Source organism: Mustela putorius, unplaced genomic scaffold (genome assembly GCF_011764305.1).
Source record: "Mustela putorius furo isolate JIRA1106 unplaced genomic scaffold, ASM1176430v1.1 tig00537227_pilon_pilon_pilon, whole genome shotgun sequence".
NCBI classification, from domain to species: Eukaryota; Metazoa; Chordata; class Mammalia; order Carnivora; family Mustelidae; genus Mustela; species Mustela putorius.
The window spans coordinates 38,219,992-38,238,651 of NW_025422368.1; the positions used below are offsets into that span (position 1 = coordinate 38,219,992).

The window sequence follows — 18,660 nt, forward strand, 5'->3', positions numbered from 1 at the left end:
CAATGAACTTAGAAATAATAAGTATGTATTACATCAGTTGTATCCAAATGAACTATCATTTCCTTTACAAACAAACATAAAGAGAGCTATAAATTGCACACATTAAGCTGCTAACCAAGGGAGAGATTGTCTTCAGATTTATTCTGTTTAAAATCCTGTGATAATACATTATATGTTTATTAAATAATTAAATAAAATCCTGTGATAAATTTCACTTCTTTGTTCCATTAAAGAACCAGATAGGATGAAGCCAAGGGGAATATGTGATGTTCCCTAGACTATTAAAAACTGATATGGTATAGGTATTTACATTAATACCTCCTTTAAAAAAATGAAAGTCAAGAATATTGATTGATTTCATCAAGACATATAATTTATTTTGTTTCTTCTTAAAAATATTTAAGGTACTGATTAATAATCAGAGCTAGTGTAGCCTAAAAGGCCTATTTTTCAAAGACATAGAAAATTTGAGAAAGTGGATTAAAGAACACTGATGGTTGTAGAAATAATCTGGAATTGATTTTTTTATACTGGAAGTAGTTAATATGTTACAAAAATAAATGGTTAGCAGTTTACTTTCACTGCCCATCAGGTAAAATAAAAACCAGAGATTACAAGAACAGAGTTCAAGAAATCAAGGACTCAGCTTCCTATTATTTCCTTTCTCTCCCCACCATGAGGGGAAATCAACTGCCCAATCCAGTCTTGATTCTATTTCTCCTGCTCCTTCCCAGAGATGCTTCCACTGCTTCAAAACCGTAAGCAACATTTCCAGAAAATTCTACTGCCCTTCTCTTTCTCATTGTGTTATCTGCTTCTTGATATGTCTCACTTACTTATTTTCTGATTTCCTGTGAAGTTATCTACTGTTGAAGGGGTTTGGAAAGGTCAGTACATTGTCATGGCTCATGTGGAAAGGGGCATACTCCAGTTCTAGAAAACACAGAGACATAGGGCGGTAACATTTATGAAACATTCACCAAATAAGAATACAGAATTATACAACATTCACTTAATAATAATATAAAATTCCCACCAAAAAGGGGGGGGCATGTTTTTATAATTGTCTCATGAAAAGGGCTGCTGTGTCTCGTCCACTGTGAAATGGCTCAGTGGCCATATTTTCCCCCAGTCAGGGATCACCAGGACGGATGCATGACTTTCACACAAGCCAGGCTTTGTGTGTCAGGTCACTCAAATCATCAGCAAACCTGTAGGGGCTGGCATTAGATCTTGGGACTTTACATATTAACAAAATGTGGGCTCTGCCTTCAATACCTCACAGTATAGAAAATAGGAGGAGATAGTGCACAGAGAAAGGAATACAGTGCAAAACCAGAAGCAAGCACTACAGGATTTTGTGAGAATGCCCACAGAGAAAACCTCCCTCCTCCTGGAACCTTTAAGTGATATAAGAGACGGGGTATCACCTAAGTGTGCAACGAGAAAGCTGTTCTTGATATAAGTCCTATGAAGTAAATAGGATATACCCAGATAGATAAGGACACTTCAGAAGGAGAGAGAGGCCTGGGCAAACCAGAGCATTGCAAACACAGCACGTTCGAGTGGTTGCAAATGATGGGCAAAGAACAGTAGGAAAAGTGATATTTTCTTCTGGGTGAACATGGTAATATATTTGGTGATTAGCCTTGCCTAGCTTGGTTTGTCTTCCAACATCAGAGAGTGTAAGAGAGAAAAGAGCTAAAATTGCTCTTGGAAAAATACTGCAAAGCAATTCAATTCTTCCTTACCTATTAATTGTTATCACTTTAGCATCCTAAAATAAGGACATTCATATCATCCACATGAAACCCAAGACCACCGGTAGGCAGGTTCTTAAGGCTTTCATGATAATCAATGGGTTAATCACATTTTGTTGTTGCTTAAAAAAAAAAAAAAAAAAAAAAAGTTTTTTCAGCTTTATAGACATATAATTGACAAAATTACAAAATATTTCAACTGTACCATGTGATGATTTCATATACACATATATGAAAGGATTCCTCCCACTGGGTGAATTAACACATCCATCTCATGCATATTTACTCTTCTTCTTTTATTTTTCTGAGAAAGTTTAAATTCAACTTCCAGCAAACTTCGTTTATACAATGCAGTTATCAGCTATAGTCACCATGTCTTACACTATATCCCCAGACTTCATTCTTCTTACTATAACTGAAAGTTTGTACCCTTTTACAACCTCTCCATATTTCCTTCAACACCCCTCCACTCCAGGCCCCAGAAGTCACCTTTCTATACTCTGTTTCTATGAATTTGACTTTTTTAAAAAAAGATTCCACGTGTAAGTGACAGCATGCAATATTATCTTTCTCTGGCATACTTCATTAATAATGATATCAAAGTCCATCATGTTGTTGCAAATGATAAGATTTCCTTTTGTTAAAGCTGAACGGTATCCCATTTCTAAATTTGAAAATGACTTCTTTTTTTAAAAAAGATCTTGTTTATTAGAGAGAAAGAGAGAGAGAGAAAGAGTGCACAAGTAAAGGAGCAGGGCAGAGGGGAAGCAAGAAGCAGACTTTCTGCTGAACAGGGAGCCCAACATGGGGCTTTCTCTCAAGGACTGCAAGATCTGACCTGAGCCAAAGGCAGACACTTAACTGACTGAGCCATCCAGGTGCCTCAGAAAATAATTTCTATCCAAAATACAAAGTGACTCCTGGATTGCTTATCCATAGCTTATGAATAGTTCTACAAATATTGTGAGGGTGAATACCTCCACAGCACAACAGAAGCATATTAATGTTTAACTTGTTGGAGGTTTCTGAGTTTCTAAGGTCTTTTGGATTGTCCTTTGAAGAACACATTCCTCTGCCTTTTTGCTGAAATCTGGCTCTGTTCTATGATTGGTGATTCCAGAAAAGATGATCTAGAATACAGCCACAATAATGATGTCTTTTTAACTTCTCCATGATTGATCCAGACGCCTCTTCTCCACAGGCAGTATCTGGTGCTGGTCCCATCACAGCTGTATGCTGGGGTTCCCGAGAAAGCTTGTATCATGCTTACTCACCTGAATGAGACGGTGACACTGAACATAATTCTGGAATATGGAATGCAGACCAGAACCCTCCTTGCAGACGTGGTGACAGAGAAGAACTCCTTCTACTGCAGCCCGTTCACTGTCAGTATGACTCCTTAGGATACAGAAGCTCGTTAGAGGAAGAGCATATTTATTAGCTGATGCCTTGTGTCCTGACCCCCGACAATAAAAAAGCATAATGAAAACACTGAGGAGTACAAAGTGACTTTCAAATTAGATTCTACTGAATATACTTTCATAATATTTCCAAACAATTCCAGTGTAATATGCAAAACATAATAGTAATTATAGGAAAGATTTAATTTGCCCTCAAACTCATGAGGGAAATAAAGTTCATGCCGTTACCCACAAAAACATTAAAAGTCATAAATTTAAATGACTTATTTAAGATCTCACAAGTGGTCATTGGTTAATGTCTTATCCTTGTAACCTGTTATTACATAAGGAATTAAATAGTTAATGATACTGGCTTACTGCCAATGATATAACACATAATGTTGAGGTTGACCATCGGACAATAACATTTGATAATCATTTTAATGCCATCGTATTGCTGTGGATATGAGAGCGTGTTATTTCCTTCACCCTCATGACTGTTTGAAGAACTAGTTCCTTTCATTGAGGTGACATTTCCCCTTTAAATCAACAAAGTGTTACCGTCATGTTACATTAAACCTAAGAATCTATAAACCCAGGGACATAATTTTCTATTTATTCCTCACTCGTTCTCTGGGACTGACAAGAGAAATAAGAAAGTCAGAAAGGCTGAGACATTCAGAAGTGGGTCTGCATAGATTTTTCAGCTCTTTTCTACCTTACAGCTTCCGGAGTTCCCGTCTTCCTCAGGGTTGATTACTGTGGAGGTGAAAGGCCCAACCCAGCAGTTTGTAAAGAGGAAGAGAGTGCACGTCATGAAAGTAAACAGCCTTGTCTTTGTCCAAACAGACAAACCCATCTACAAACCGGGACAAACAGGTATAGGGAACCAAATCAGCAAGGGCCACTTTACGGGGCAGGTGTGTGGTTCCCTATTAACTTATTTTGCAGTCGTGAAAATCCAGGCATGTTGTTATCTGTGCTATTTACCCTCAATTCCCACTGGGTAGTTTAATGGGGAAAATCTCTATGTTTCAGTGAGACTCCGCATTGTCTCTGTGGATGTCGATTTTCGCCCTTTGAATGACACGGTAAGTCTCCTTACAGTGGGTAAGTTTGGGGAAAATGGGAAAAAAAGTATCAAGCCCATTTTTTGCAGAACCTGAAACCAATACGATCTCATAAGAGTTCCACTGCTGGAGAATAGAGAAACCAGTTCACCAACTGCATTGTTAAAATAAAATATTCAGTTGAAATTATCCTTTTAAAGATCCCGGTAATTTTCATTGAACAAAAGAAAGTAAGTGCATTTGATTTCTCCCTTAGAGAAATGGAGACTTTCTCAGAGATAAATTTCATCTGCAAAATAAATTTATTTGGACCTTTTTACCGTAGCATAACTTTCCTCAATTGTACAATATTTCATAAAGGTAAAGTCATGACTTCTCAAGAACTATATGTCCCAAACTACACATGTAAACCAAACTGGGGCACATCTCCTTGTTTGGACAAGAAATATACAGACTCACTTCCTCTCATCTGGATAGCATATCAATGTTGATGAAATGGCTTTCTTGTTCTGACATTTATCCCACACTCATACTATTTTTTTTCTTTCCAGTTCCCAGTGGTTTATATAGAGGTAGGTAATATCTTATGCATCTCAGATGGGATGAAGACTTACTTATGTTCCATTGCCCCTTGCTACCCCTCTCTTCCCACCCCACTAGCACCTCACCAAAACTAAACAGTTTTCCCTATCTTCAATTCTTTGGAGAGTGGAAAAGATGTAAATGAAGGGGAAAAATCCCCTGAGATGATACAAGTTCATGACTCTTCCAATATTTCTGACCAAATTGGATATGAATAATTTCAAAAAGAGGTATTGCAATCTGTAGTATCTCATTGCTGGTAAACTTGCTGCCCTTTCCTCAGTGTGTAATTCCTAGAAAACTTTGCTCAGTACGTTTGGTGTCAATTTACTAACCATCTCTTATCTAACTCCCAATGTGCCCTCCCTAAAAAGCTTTTCCTCTACTCAGATTATGTATTTCAGTTGTTTCTATGAACTCATAATATTTTTATCTGTAGAATCCCAAGAGGAACCGAATTTTCCAATGGCAAAGTCTCAGACTACAAGGAGGACTCAGCCAGCTGTCCTTCCCACTCTCAGTGGAGCCCACTCTGGGTGCTTATAAGGTCAAGGTTCAGAGGGAGTCAGGGGAAGAAATAGAGCACCCCTTCGAAGTGAATGAATATGGTAAGAATTCTGCCTTTCTCCAAGACGTTTATGACATTACTTTAGAGTTTAAGAGTTTTGACACATAGATATAAGCAAAAATCTAACAGATAATAGTTGGAAATTAGCAAGTTTTTAAAAATTTACCCAAATATTCACTAAGAATCTTTCATGTACTATCTTATTTAATCCTCGTATCAACCATCTGAGGTAGATACTCTATGGTCTCCATTTTACAAATGAGTACATCAATACTAGAACAGTTAGTAATTTACCAAAATCCCAGTAAGAGGTAAGAGAGATTTTAATAAGTCCATTACCTTATTCAAACCAAAATTGTTAACCAACGCAACAAATATCTTCACGCATCTGTTGATCTGTATCTTATACCTCCTGGCTGTCTCTAATCTACACCTAGACTACTCTATTCAAAATGGTCAGACATTGAAGCCATCTTACTAGCTATCAACCATGTGGATTTTCTCATGAAAATATAGTATTTCGTGCCATGGATGAAGAGACTGCTCACAAAAACATCATTCGCCAAATTCACCTGAACTGCTATGAGGATTATAGAACAGATATATTACAGGAACAGTGAACTTTACACACCTGTGAGAGAGGATGGGAAAGTAAGGGTCCAGGAGGGGGAGTTAGATCATAGGAAATTACTAACCAATTCTCCTGAACCGTGGGTGGAGAGGAATAAATTAGCACCTTCCAGGGTACCTTCAGATCCCAAAGTGAACCACAAAGGGAAACTGACAGAAGAATCTATGGAAGACTGGATGTATCTGTTCTTCATATCTACCACTTCTTTATTTCTGTAATAAGTGTCTGGTGGTGGGTCTGGGGACTCTTTTAGTCAGCAGGACAAGCAGCTGGGAAGAATTGGACACAGAGGGAAAGAATAAGGACAAATTGGAATTTCCTCACCTCTCTGTACCTGCCACCACATCGAATTAACCATGATGACCTTCAGAGAGTAACGATGCTGCTTTCTTTCCATCTTTAAGTCTCAACCAAGTTCAAAGGGGATTCTAGGAAATGTAGTACCAGCATAACAAAATAAACATGGTACAAATACCCACGGTCATAATCATGTTTCTGTGATAAGTAGAGGCCCTGCAGCTTCTTAATGTAATGGAAATCATTTCATGTGATTCGATGTTATAAGGTTCTGTAATAAAATCATTACAAATACTTACAAGATAGCCTGCCCACCCATCTTCACCTCTTTCTTCCTTCTGTTGACGACAGTTTTGCCGAAGTTCGAGGTCCAAGTGAAAATGCCCAAGACTATCGGTTTTCTAGATGAAGAATTTACGGTATCTGCCTGTGGCCTGTGAGTTACATTTTTTCATCCATTTTGATCTCCCTACTCTATGTTCATTGCAATTAATCGTTACCAGGCTTCAAAGTATTTTAATTAGAGAATGACTTTCTCTCCAACACGCCTGAGCTCCAGCTAGAGAGCAGGGGTGGCAGCAAAGGACACTCTTACTACTACAAACAAAAGCATTTACTGAACACCTAAAATGTGACAGAAAATGTTTTAAGTGCCTTGTAAGATGGGGATAGTTATCCTTAGTTTGCAAATGAGGAAACTATAACACATGGGGGATAGAAAACTTGTTCAAGTAAATAGGAAGACTAGAATTTAACTCTAGCAGTCTGGCTCCAGACCCTCAACTCGTTACCCTATAATTGTCTCTACAATTTAAAAAAGAAAATCTAGTTTCATGAAACATTGTACATGCCAAACACTGTGCCAAACTGAAGACAGGACATCCAGCTCAAGCTCATGCTCATGTTCATAGCTTCTGTGTTATTCTGTATCCTATGATTCCTATTTTTTTTTTATTGCTCCCAATTTCATAAACTATGGAAAATTGGGGGGGGAGGAATGAAGCAGACCTTCTTAAATAGATATATAGATATATAATGTAGAATTTAAAAGACGTGTCATAGTTATTTCCCTGATTGCTTTTTAGTTCAGTAGAATATTCTCCATACACACTGAGGACACCTTACCTCTTGCTTTTGAAAACAGTGTGAGGATCATACTTTCATCTTTCTTACCAGTTTTGATGCTTGAGAATTTTCCCTCAGAAGGGAGAGCCCTTTGAGTGACACTTAAAGATAACATTCAGCAAAGTGAGATACAGTAAATGGCTTATTGCTTTATCAGCCTTCCTAGAAATTAGGGGGGAGAAACTTTAGAAAGGGGAAGATTAGGGTCATCAAAGCCAAAACTCATCTACCTCACAGTTTGGACCAAAGCAATTGGTCTCAAACTTAGGTGAACATCAGAATCTATGGAGATGATTGGTTAAAATGTAGATTCCTTGACCCCCCACATCTAAAGATTCCAATCATAAATCTGAGAAAGGATTCAGGATTCCAAATCCCAATACAAACATCAGGTAATTTCAATGTAGGTGGTCCATTAAGCATACTCTGAGAAACAATGGACTAAGTTTGGCTTCCCATCATGTATTACTTCACTCAGCCTACTATGACAAAATACCACAGAATGGGTAGTTTATAAGAAACAGAAATTTATTAGTCTTAGTTCTAGAGGCTGAGAAATCCAAGATCAAGGTGCCAGCATGGTCACGTTCTGGTGAAGATTCTCTCTGGTTCATAGCTGGTGCCCTCTTGGCATGTCTTCATACGGCAGAAGGAACAAAGGATCTCTCTGGAGCCTCTTATAAAGACACCAATCACATTCATGAAGGCTCAACCCTCACTATCTATGCACCTCCCAAAGACCTCGTCCCCAACACTATCATCCTTAGGGTTTAGGATTTCCACATATACATTTGGGGGGGAAGCAAACATTCAGACCATACCATAGCATATCCTTCCATTAGATTTTGCAGAATTGGAATAAGTCATTATGCTACTCTTCATTTATAACAGATATGTTAAATGATATGTAACGAGTGTTTTTGAATATTTAAATTCCCATTTAAGTTCTCATTTATCCTCTTAAAATACATATGAATTAGGGAAGATTTAGAAATACCCTGTCTACATGTCCTTAAATTCTTCCCTGAAAAAACTTAGGTGTTGTCAAAGTTGAAATTATAACCTAGATCATCTGATGACGGGGAAAGAAGAAATAAGATAGTCTTATAGTAAAACCTCAACTGAAAGGGAGGAAAGATCTGAGAAATACTACATTGTTAATTTTCCCTTTAGAGGTGTTTCAAAGAAGATTCAGTAAGTATTTTCTCTTTGAGTTGTAGTTGTAGGTCCACTTAGATAATTAAGAAGACCTAGTTTCAGAATAAGTGCTTCTCGAGTACAAATGGTATGGAAGGAAATATAATTGGTATATGAACAAGATGGATATATGAATGGATCAAATCATGTGAAAAAATATAGGAGTTGTTTATATCAAATATCCTTTTGTATAACTGCTTTACTGTTATAGATACACATATGGAAAGCCTGTCTCTGGTCTGGTGAAAATTAATGTATGCAGAAAATACTCACGATACCATTCGACCTGTCATGGAAGACATTCACAAAGTATCTGTGAAGAATTCAGTCAACAGGTATGTGATAAATGAAACAAGATGGGATCAGGAGGCAGACAAACCATAAGAGACTCTTAATCTCACAAAACAAACTGAGGGTTGCCAGGGGAGGGGGGCAGGGAGAGGGTGGGGGGGTTATTGACATTGGGGAAGGTATGTGCAATGAAGTGTGTAAACCTGGCAATTCACAGACGTATTCCCTTGGGGTTAATAATACATTATATGTTAATAAAAAATTTAAAAATTATATTAAAAAAAAAGAATTCAGTCAACAGTTATGTGGAAACCATTCTCCCCAGACATTAACACCAGATCTTGTTTTCTCATGGATTATAATGCAATAAAGAATATCATACAAAAGAATATAATATTGTAAGGTGAAAACAGTTACAACAGAAAGTAGTATGGAGTAAGGGAAACATTGTAAGATCGCTTGGTAATGTTTGGAGCCCACTGGAAAGTTGGGTTCATGAATTTATAGTGGTATTTATTTGGCCAGTTTTGTAACTTTCTTCTGAGAGCAATCAGCATGCCAGGTATAAAGGCATAAAATAATATGGAAGTATCCAAAGCTGGCCTTCACTTATCAAACAGGTAATAGAAAAAGAATGACAGATGTTAAGAATTTGGTTAGTGGGAGGGGGTGGCTGACTGGCTCACCTGGTAGAGCCTACGACTCTTGAATGCAGGTTCATGATTTCCAGATCCCTGTTGGGTGAAGAGCTTACTTTAAAAAAAAAAAAAATTTTTTTTTTTTGGTTAGTTCAAGAATCAAATGACTTGCTATGGAATCTAAACTTCATATGGAAGAAGAAAAAAATAACATAAAAGCCCAGGGAGTGGCAGTGAGTGACACTGTAAGGGTATGGAAACGAAAGTTACCAAAGCTTCAGAGAGGGTTGCCTGGGTGGCTCAGTTAGTTAAGCACCCAACTCCTGGTTTCAGCTTGGGTCATGATCTTGCATTGGTGAAATAGAGCCCCACTTTGGGCACCATACTGGGTGTGGAGCCTGCATAAGATTCTCTCTACCACTCTCCTTCTGCCTCTTCCCCTACCCTCCCCACCCCTCCTCCCAGACTCATGGGTATGTGCACTCTTTCTCTTCAAAAAACAAATGAACAAACAAAAAACCTGCAGAGAGCAAATTAATGAAAGGCAAGGGTGACGAATATGATGATTAATGTCAAAAAAATCAATAAGAAAGATAAACATGAGAGAAATAAGGTTGCCAAAACTCTAATATATCAAGGATACAGGAATTAGTTTTATTTTCAAGTGAATAAATTAAAAAATGATTAAGTAAATATAAGTACATTAAATATGCTTAAGCTTTATTATGCAATGCATATTTTCATGTAAATAAGTAAAAAAAATGAAAACAAATCTTTCTTAAGATGTGGTTCCCAATGTTTAGTTTGGAAATCTAATGACTATAATGATTCATCTATTCAAAGAATATATATGTTTTTATTAATGTCCTAGGCATAGAGAAATACAGTTAAGAAAATGTAATCCTTAGTTGAAGTGTAGCTGAAGGTGATAGAAGAGGAGGTGTTGTATCTGAGCTGTGTATAGAAGAGCAGTAACTGTTGGCCATGATAAGAATGGAAGAAAAAGAATGTTATCACGTGAGAAACTATGTATGCAGAGAGAGTACGATGGCACATTTGGAAACTAGTTAATTTAATTTGGCAGAAACAGGATAGACTTTCAGAAGAGAAGGAGGAAGGGAAAGGTTGGCAATGAGTAACTCAACGGTTAACGAAGACGAAGACATCTGATGCCATTTTTGGCTTGGGAAGAAATGTGATGCCATTTTTGGCTTGGGAAAGGATCAGCACCTAAAAGATGGTCAGAACTTTGTAAAATTTCCTTTGGCCAACGAAAAACTTTCACAGGTTGATAAATGACTTTTTTGACAGCAAACCAGAGGACCCAGAAACTCTCTTTCTTTCTCTTCAGGCAGACAGTGAAGGCTGTTTCACACAACTCGTGAAGACTAAAGTATTCCAGCTGAGACAGAAGGGGTATGACATGAACATACAAGTGGAAGCCAAAGTCAAAGAAGACGGAACAGGTTCACGTTATTTTGAAATATTTATTAATTCATTAATTCACCAATATGTTAAGCATTTATCAAATGTCCATTTCTGGGGACTATAAAATAATACAGTCCTTCCTGTCAAGGATCTAGAAATCTAAAAAGAAATTATGTATATGTATGTATATGTATATATGTATATATGTTTGCATGTATATATTTATAATCATAACAAAATTTCCATGAGCAATGTAAAAACTAAAGTCCAAATGAGTATGAAGAGAGAGAATTAATTCTTTTATAGAGATAGAGAAAGTTTATAAAGTACCACATGAGCTGATTTATATAGAATGGATAAAATTTTGAAAGCTCGTGATGGACTGAAAACACATGATTTACATAAAGCAAATATGTTTGGTCTCAGAAGAATCTAAAAATGTAAGCTGGAGCTAAGGTGTGTAAAAATGTAAATCATGCGCTACAAAGATTAGACTTTATTATGAAAAACCTTGGATATCAGCAGATAGATTTAAGGAGATGTTCTAAGTAAAGTGATTTTTGAAAATATAATTCAAGCAGACATAAAGAGGACAGGCTAGATGAAACAATTTTAAGAGGTTACAACGTGCTACATCAGATTACTATTCAAAATTGTTCCAAAGATTATGAATCTGGGGGCTGGGAAAAGGAAATGCCATTAACTAAGATTAGGAGTAAATGAGAAAGAACTATTATGATGAGAATGTGTCAAGGATAATTAATTGTAATCTGGAATATCAAGATAGAAGTTGACTCATTCTGGTTTAAAAATAATTTTAAAAGAAAATCAGAGCAAAGTCAAGACCAGAAATGTAAATCTGGAACAATTCCCATTGTATCTATATCCTCCTATGAATAAGTGCATTTGTTCTGAAAGTGAATTCACTTAACATAGCTAAATAGGGGCTGGAGACAGACAAGGAGAGACCCAAGGACAGAAACAACTACATTTAGGACATAGTGTCAAATAAACCAGCCATAATAAAATTAGAAGTCATAGAGATGGGGAAAGCAAAAAAGCTATAGATGATGAAGCCAAAACACACATTACACTTCCCTGAATGAAAAGACACCAGGTGTTGGCTATACTGGAAGAGCCATACAGTGAAAAGAAGTGTCTTGCTGGGGAAGTAGTTTGTAATAGACATTTAAGTATATTTTGAAGCCAATGTGAAAACTCATGTTGCATGCAAAAAGTCATGGGGAGAGGGAAGAGATCTGAGAGACAGAAACAAAAATGGAGCAAGCTCATGGAGGACATGGGAAGAACCTAAGAACAAAGATAGAACCAGAACGATACTTGTGAAACCAGAGGAATTTGGGAATAAGGTATAACAACTTTTGTATGAAAGTGAAGCTAATGTCAAGTTGATTGTATTTTCTAGGTGTGAAAAATTCTGGAAAGGATAAAAAATAGAATAGGGTTAGTACTTTGCCAGGATGAAGTGAGGCTGGGGTGGGTGTGGGAGGTGAGTCGAATCGAAAGAACAATTCAACTTCACTTATTTCTTTTTCAGAGTTGGAATTAACTGGGCATGGATCATGTGAAATCACAAATACTTTAACCAAACTGAAGTTTACAAAAGCAGATACACATTATAGGCATGGGCTCCCTTTTTTTGGGCAGGTAAAATAATTTCTCAAGGGAATCATAATTTCTATAATTTGGGGGATGTGGATTTTAAGAAAATGAATTTTTATACCATAAAAGTACAATTTATTATAAAAATATTTATTTAGAATAAGGAAAGAAATTACAGCAAACGACAAACTTAAAGGGCAAATACCATCACATCCAGAAAAATAAAGTACACTTTTATTAGTTTACTTCCTAACACATCTCTAAAATACATTTTTCCTGTGTAGTTTGGCTGCATACTTTTTTGATTGCCTCTTTATAAACAATGATTTTGTAATGTAATTTTTTAAAGATATTTTTCGTCTAGATGACTTTTTATATTGATAGTTTTTAAAAGTTTTTTTAGCTTCCTAAGCTCAATATTGGTAAATATTGATAAGTTTTCAGACTGATATCCAACTTAGTAAACTATCAGTTTTCTGGTTTCTAGCCATTTTAAATTTCCTTTTTTAGTAACTAATCCTTGAGTTGACAGTTGATAGGCAATTGACAGTTGATAAGCAATTGGCAGACAATAGGCAAAATCTTTTCATTAACTGTGACATTCCTAACTATTTCGCAGTTGATGACATTATGAATTTTCTATTTTCTTCATTCATTGCAGCATTTTGTATCAAATTGGCAAGAAATTAATAAATATATAGATATGTTGGGGCAGGGCCATTTTGGATCAAGAAAGAATGTGAGGAAACTGAGGACTTAAAGATGAATATGACTTGGCAAGAAATTTAAGAAAGAGGGGAGAATAGCCAGGGCCCTAGGTGTTAAACAGCTTCTAAAGAGCAGAGAACTAAGAGTGTGACTGACCGAGGTAGAAGACAGAGCTAACTGGATTGGCTGGATAGCTATAGGTAAGCCAGAGCAGATCTTGAGGGCCTTTTAGGTGAAGTTCAGTATTTTGGACTGAGAAGTTACAGAAGAATTTAAGGAGAATAACAAGATCAGTTTAACTCAGGCTGTAGAGAGAATGGTTTGAAGTAAGCCTGAAGCAGCAAGAGGGTGAACTGTGTAAGATTAAATAAAAAGCTATTGGGAATCAAGTAGGGAAAAAATATTGCGTTTTGTCAGCTAAGAAAAGAGGTAGAGCTAAAATAAAAACAAAGCATTTATTTGGGGCCTCAGACTTGCAATGCAGAAAACATGGATTTGGGCAGCAGATCCAATAGTGGCCCCCTGTCCCCAAGAACAAATAACAAGGGTTTTTGAAGACAAAAGAGAATTCTTGTACATGTTATTCATAAGGAATTTTGATTGGCGTTGTTGGCAGAAAACTAATCTCAACTGAATATAATTGGTTGCTAAGGCTACCACCAAATAAAAGCTTCTGCAGCAGGTTGCAGGTGTTTCTGTGAGTTTTGGCCCAGTTCAAAAGTTCATGGGTCCTCTGGTGAGGATGTCAGAAGGCCCATCTCCTTAATGGCCTCCCAGCTCCATTGTAAACCTCTTGATAAGTGATCTCATTTTATTTCACCTTAAACAGGTTTAACTGGTATAGAAATAAATGAAATGTGTTTAACAGAGTAAGAGATAGCACTTGGCCATGGTTAGAATTTGTCAGTGAAAGAGAGAAAACGATTTTTTGAAAGGACCTTGATATTGCCGCCATAATCTATGGGATCGATAAAATCACCATATACTGAGACAGAACACTGGGGATGAAGTAAATAGGGAAGGGTGATATCCATTTTTTGGATATTCTCAATTGTTTTGTGCTCAAAGAATACCTATATAAGAATGTCAAAAAGAAAGTAGTTTAGAGCCCAGAAAATAAATCTTATTTTCAGATTGATTCTAAGATCTTCAGTAAATGATAGTAGCCACGGGGTCAAGAGGTGAACGCAACTGAAAGGGTAAGATGTCATTGCTATGTAACACCAGCTATCATTTCCACACTTCTAGGCTCTTCTTGTTGATGAGAAGGATCAACCAATCCCCAATAAAACTGTAAGCGTCAATGTGGATGTAACTGCGTACCATTCCATCCTTACCACAGATGAGCACGGTCTGGTGAACATTTCCATTGATACCACTAACTTCACATCTTCTTTTCTTTCAGTTAGGGTAAGTGGGAAGGGGCATCCAGGACTACAGACAGATTGCTGAGGTCACATAATTTAAGGATATATGGGAATCATGTAAATTCTAGGGAGAAAAGAAATAGCAATAAAGAGTAAAATAGAAATTAAGCAATTCAGAGACCTAAATTTTAAGAAAACATTACTTGCCCCAAAATCTTGGCTTTAGATAGACTCCATTTACAGCATGGTCTAGTTTCAGAAAATACATATTAGATCATCTTGATATTCCCTTGTAAAATTCAATATTTTTACAATTTTATTACAGATTAGATTTTGTTTAGTTTTTTTGGTGTACTGCCATTTTTTGTTTTCTGTAAAAAAATTAAATACCTTTATGCAGTTTATAGGCATAGGGTATTAAGGAAAATAATTGATCCTGACTGTGAGTGAATTTGATCTACCAAAATGGTATAGAACAACCTTAAATAAATTTAAGGAAAGGTCACTCACAGATTATGCTTTATTTGGGAAAGCAGATTATGATGGAACCAAATAAGCATGGTTCATGTAAAATCTTCAGTAAACAACTCTTCAGAGTGATGAATGTATACATAATGTACACTAACAAATAGCCTTTTTAAGACCTTTATTCTTTCCACTAGGTCACTTACAAACAAAATAACCACTGTTTTGATAACTGGTGGCTTGAGGAAGTTCATATGGAAGCACAGCACACTGTAAAGCATATTTTCTCCCCGAGCAAGAGTTTTGTTCACCTTGAACTTTTCACTGGTACCATGACCTGTGGACAAATCCAGGACATCCGGGCACACTACATCCTGAATGGACAGATTCTGAAGGATGAAAAAGAATTAACCTTCTATTATTTGGTAAGCATAGAAACCACTATAGCTCTTTCTAAATGTGTAAACCCCAAAATGAGTGAACTCCTATCTAAGTAATGCTTCTGTAAGATAGCAGAGTAAACCCTTTTTTTCTTGAAGAAAAGTTGCTTCCTAATAAAATTGTTAATGCTTTAATTTCTTATTTATGCTTTGGTCTCTACAGAAACATTTAGTTTTTATGAGTTCCAATGGAAAATTATTGAATGAGAGGAAAAATCAGGAACTTAATCAACAGGAAATAAAAATTATAACCTTGGGACTCCTGGTTGGATTAGTTGGTGGTTAAGCACCCAAGTTGCAATTGGTCTCAGCTCAGGTCTTGATCTCAGGGTTGCAAATTCAAGCCTCATGCTGGGCTTGCATTGCACAAGGAGCCTATTTTTTTTTTTTTTTTTTCAGTGTTCCAAGATTCATTATTTATGCACCACACCCAGTTTTTTAGGAACCTACTTTAAAAAAATACTCTTCTGGAAAATACTCAGTTTTGACAATAATTGGAGAAGTGAATAAAAAAACAATAAAGTAATTTATACATATAAATACAATTTATAACATATACAATTTATACATATAAAGCTTCTAAATAATCTACAAAGTTCATGACTACTGCAACTGCAGGGGAAAAGGACATTGACAGGATTATTATAAATTGGTATAACGCTTTTGAGAGCAATAAGCCTATTTGTGTCCCAAGACTAAAAATAATATCTAAAATTGGTAGTTATTCAGGTAAGTCATTTTAAGAAGAAAAATTTATGTGTAGGAAATTCTATATGGGTCCATTAACTATAACTATGAAAAAGTAAGAGAATATTGACAATAAGAATCTTAGTTTTATTTGTTCCTAGTTCAGTGACTTGGGCATTTATATAATCCTTATTTGTACAGACAAATGTCAGTCATCTTCCCTGAATACTAAGGATGGGATTTAAATCTACTTCATGGGAATATTGTGCACACTAAATAAAATCTGAAAACCAAATTATTTTGTTCAATGCCTGGCACATAGAGAGTATCATACATTTAGTTTTTTAACAATATAGAATACTGACATATATTTTATATCTGCCTCTACTGTTTATTGCTTTGTGTATGTCTAAAATATTTGTTGAGAGAACATGTAAACTTGAAGTATTGATATTCAAGATAAATAGCAAACATTAAGTAAAATAATAAAACATTGCAAAACTTATATACCCGTTATTTATGGTGTATAACTATACATATAGAAAAATACTGAAAGAGAACGTGAGTGTTTGAAACTTCAGGGTTGGAGTAGTGAGATAATTTACTTATATCTTTTAAATAAGCTTACGTAAGTTTAATATGTGTGTGCTCTTTAGAATGATAGTGGATATATTTCTTTCTTCAGATCAAAGCAAGAGGAAGAATCTCTCAATCAGGAACCCATGTGTTGTCCATTGAACAAGGAGACAGTAAGTACTTCCAGGGTTTCCAGGTTTTTTTTTTTCTCTCATATACTCAATCCCAAACATTACAGCAAGATGGAGTTATTTTTACATCTTATATTTTACATGTACATTTTATGGAGATGATGGTCACCAACCTTCTTCCATCAACCAAAGATGAGGAAGCTAATATAAAAAGATAGCATACTAGATTCGTTTTAGTCCACTTAGTATTCTTTCTTAATTTTATAGCATTTCTATATTTTAAATTTTCTTCCTAAAGTAAAATATATTCATTTTATTATTAAATGTTTTAAAACACATAAAATAATTTGAAAGTGCAGAAAATCACCAAAGAAAAATCTTACTGTGTAGTTCTTTGCACTCGTTTCCTATTGTTGCTATATTAGATTGCTACCCACTTTCTGGCTTAAAACCACACAAATTTATCAGCTTATGTCTTCGGTCAGACGTCTCCCTAGGCTAATATCAGACTGTCGGTAGTACTGCATGCCTTCTGGAGCTCTAAGGAATTAAATATCTTGTTCCTTGCCTAAGGACCTCCTGCTTTCCTCGGTTTCTGTCTTCAATGCCAGGACTACATCATCTTCAAACTCTCTCTTGCTTTTCTGCCCCCTCTTTAAAGGTCTGTGTGATGACATTGGGCTCACTTGGATAACCCAGGATAATCTTCGCATCTCAAGGTCCTTAACTTATTCACGTTTGCCAAGTCCCTTTTGCTAATAACATGACACATAAATGTTTTTTAGATTATGCTGTCTTTTGGAGACATTAGTCTACATATCCAAACTGCACTCTGGCACCAAAGAGTCACATCCATATACAAAATCCATTCACCCCATTCCAACAACCATAAAAGACTCAATCTTTGATAGCATTCACTCAAGTCCAAAAATCTCATGTAAGTTTCATCAGCTCAAAAGGCCCAAATATCATCATCTCAATTAGATACTGGTGGGGCCTTGGGTATAATCTTCCTAGGATGACAAAGAAATTTTGAAAGGGGCTGGAAAAATAACATTAGGTTTCAAGATACTGCTTTTTCTGCATCTTACCAGTATCTGCACGGTATTTTCATTTATGCTTGGTTCAAAACCTTTTCAGGAGTGTCGGGGTGGCTCAGTGGTTTAAGCCTCTGATTTCAGCTCGGGTCTTGATCCCAGGGTCTTGGAATGGAGGCCCATATCGGGCTCTCTGCTCAGCAGGGAGCCTGCTTCCCCCTCTTTCTGCCTGCCTCTCTGCTTACTTGTGATCTCTCTCTCTCTCTCTCTGTCAAATAAATAAATAAAACCTTTAAAAAAAAAACATTTTTTTTTTCAAATTTCCCTTTGGATATCTACTTTGGACTACAGAGGATTCATAAAATAAATATGTTATTTAGTTTCTAAATATTGAGATTTTTCAGAATTTTTCTTATTGATTTCTAATTTAATGCCATTATGACCATTTATTTTAAATTTACTGAGACATGGGGAGCCTGGGTTGCTCAGTCAGTTAAGTTTCTGATGCTTGATTTCAGCTCAAATCATGATCTCGTGGTCATGAGATCAAGCCTCAAGTCAGCTCTGTGTTCAGTGCGAAGTCTGCTTGAGATTCTCTTCCCCAATTCCCCTGTTCAGGCATGCTCTAAACAAACAAAC

At 36.2% G+C, this 18,660-nt stretch overlaps 1 protein-coding gene across 2 annotated transcripts in view; it reads left to right on the forward strand.

Annotated features, from left to right (window-relative positions):
* The first annotated feature begins 600 nt into the window (after positions 1 to 600).
* The window catches only part of LOC101680481 (pregnancy zone protein), a 43,999-nt gene continuing 25,939 nt past the window's right edge, over positions 601 to 18,660 (forward strand). For both annotated transcript variants that reach the window (XM_013049561.1, XM_004779707.2), the window contains exons 1-13: positions 601 to 758; positions 2,962 to 3,145; positions 3,886 to 4,039; positions 4,199 to 4,251; positions 4,782 to 4,802; positions 5,252 to 5,420; positions 6,660 to 6,744; positions 8,842 to 8,965; positions 10,911 to 11,025; positions 12,546 to 12,655; positions 14,567 to 14,728; positions 15,348 to 15,575; positions 16,963 to 17,026. In XM_013049561.1, the coding sequence (XP_012905015.1) occupies positions 676 to 758; positions 2,962 to 3,145; positions 3,886 to 4,039; positions 4,199 to 4,251; positions 4,782 to 4,802; positions 5,252 to 5,420; positions 6,660 to 6,744; positions 8,842 to 8,965; positions 10,911 to 11,025; positions 12,546 to 12,655; positions 14,567 to 14,728; positions 15,348 to 15,575; positions 16,963 to 17,026 (1,552 nt within the window). In that variant the 5' untranslated portion in view covers positions 601 to 675. The remainder of the gene's footprint in view (positions 759 to 2,961; positions 3,146 to 3,885; positions 4,040 to 4,198; positions 4,252 to 4,781; positions 4,803 to 5,251; positions 5,421 to 6,659; positions 6,745 to 8,841; positions 8,966 to 10,910; positions 11,026 to 12,545; positions 12,656 to 14,566; positions 14,729 to 15,347; positions 15,576 to 16,962; positions 17,027 to 18,660) is intronic.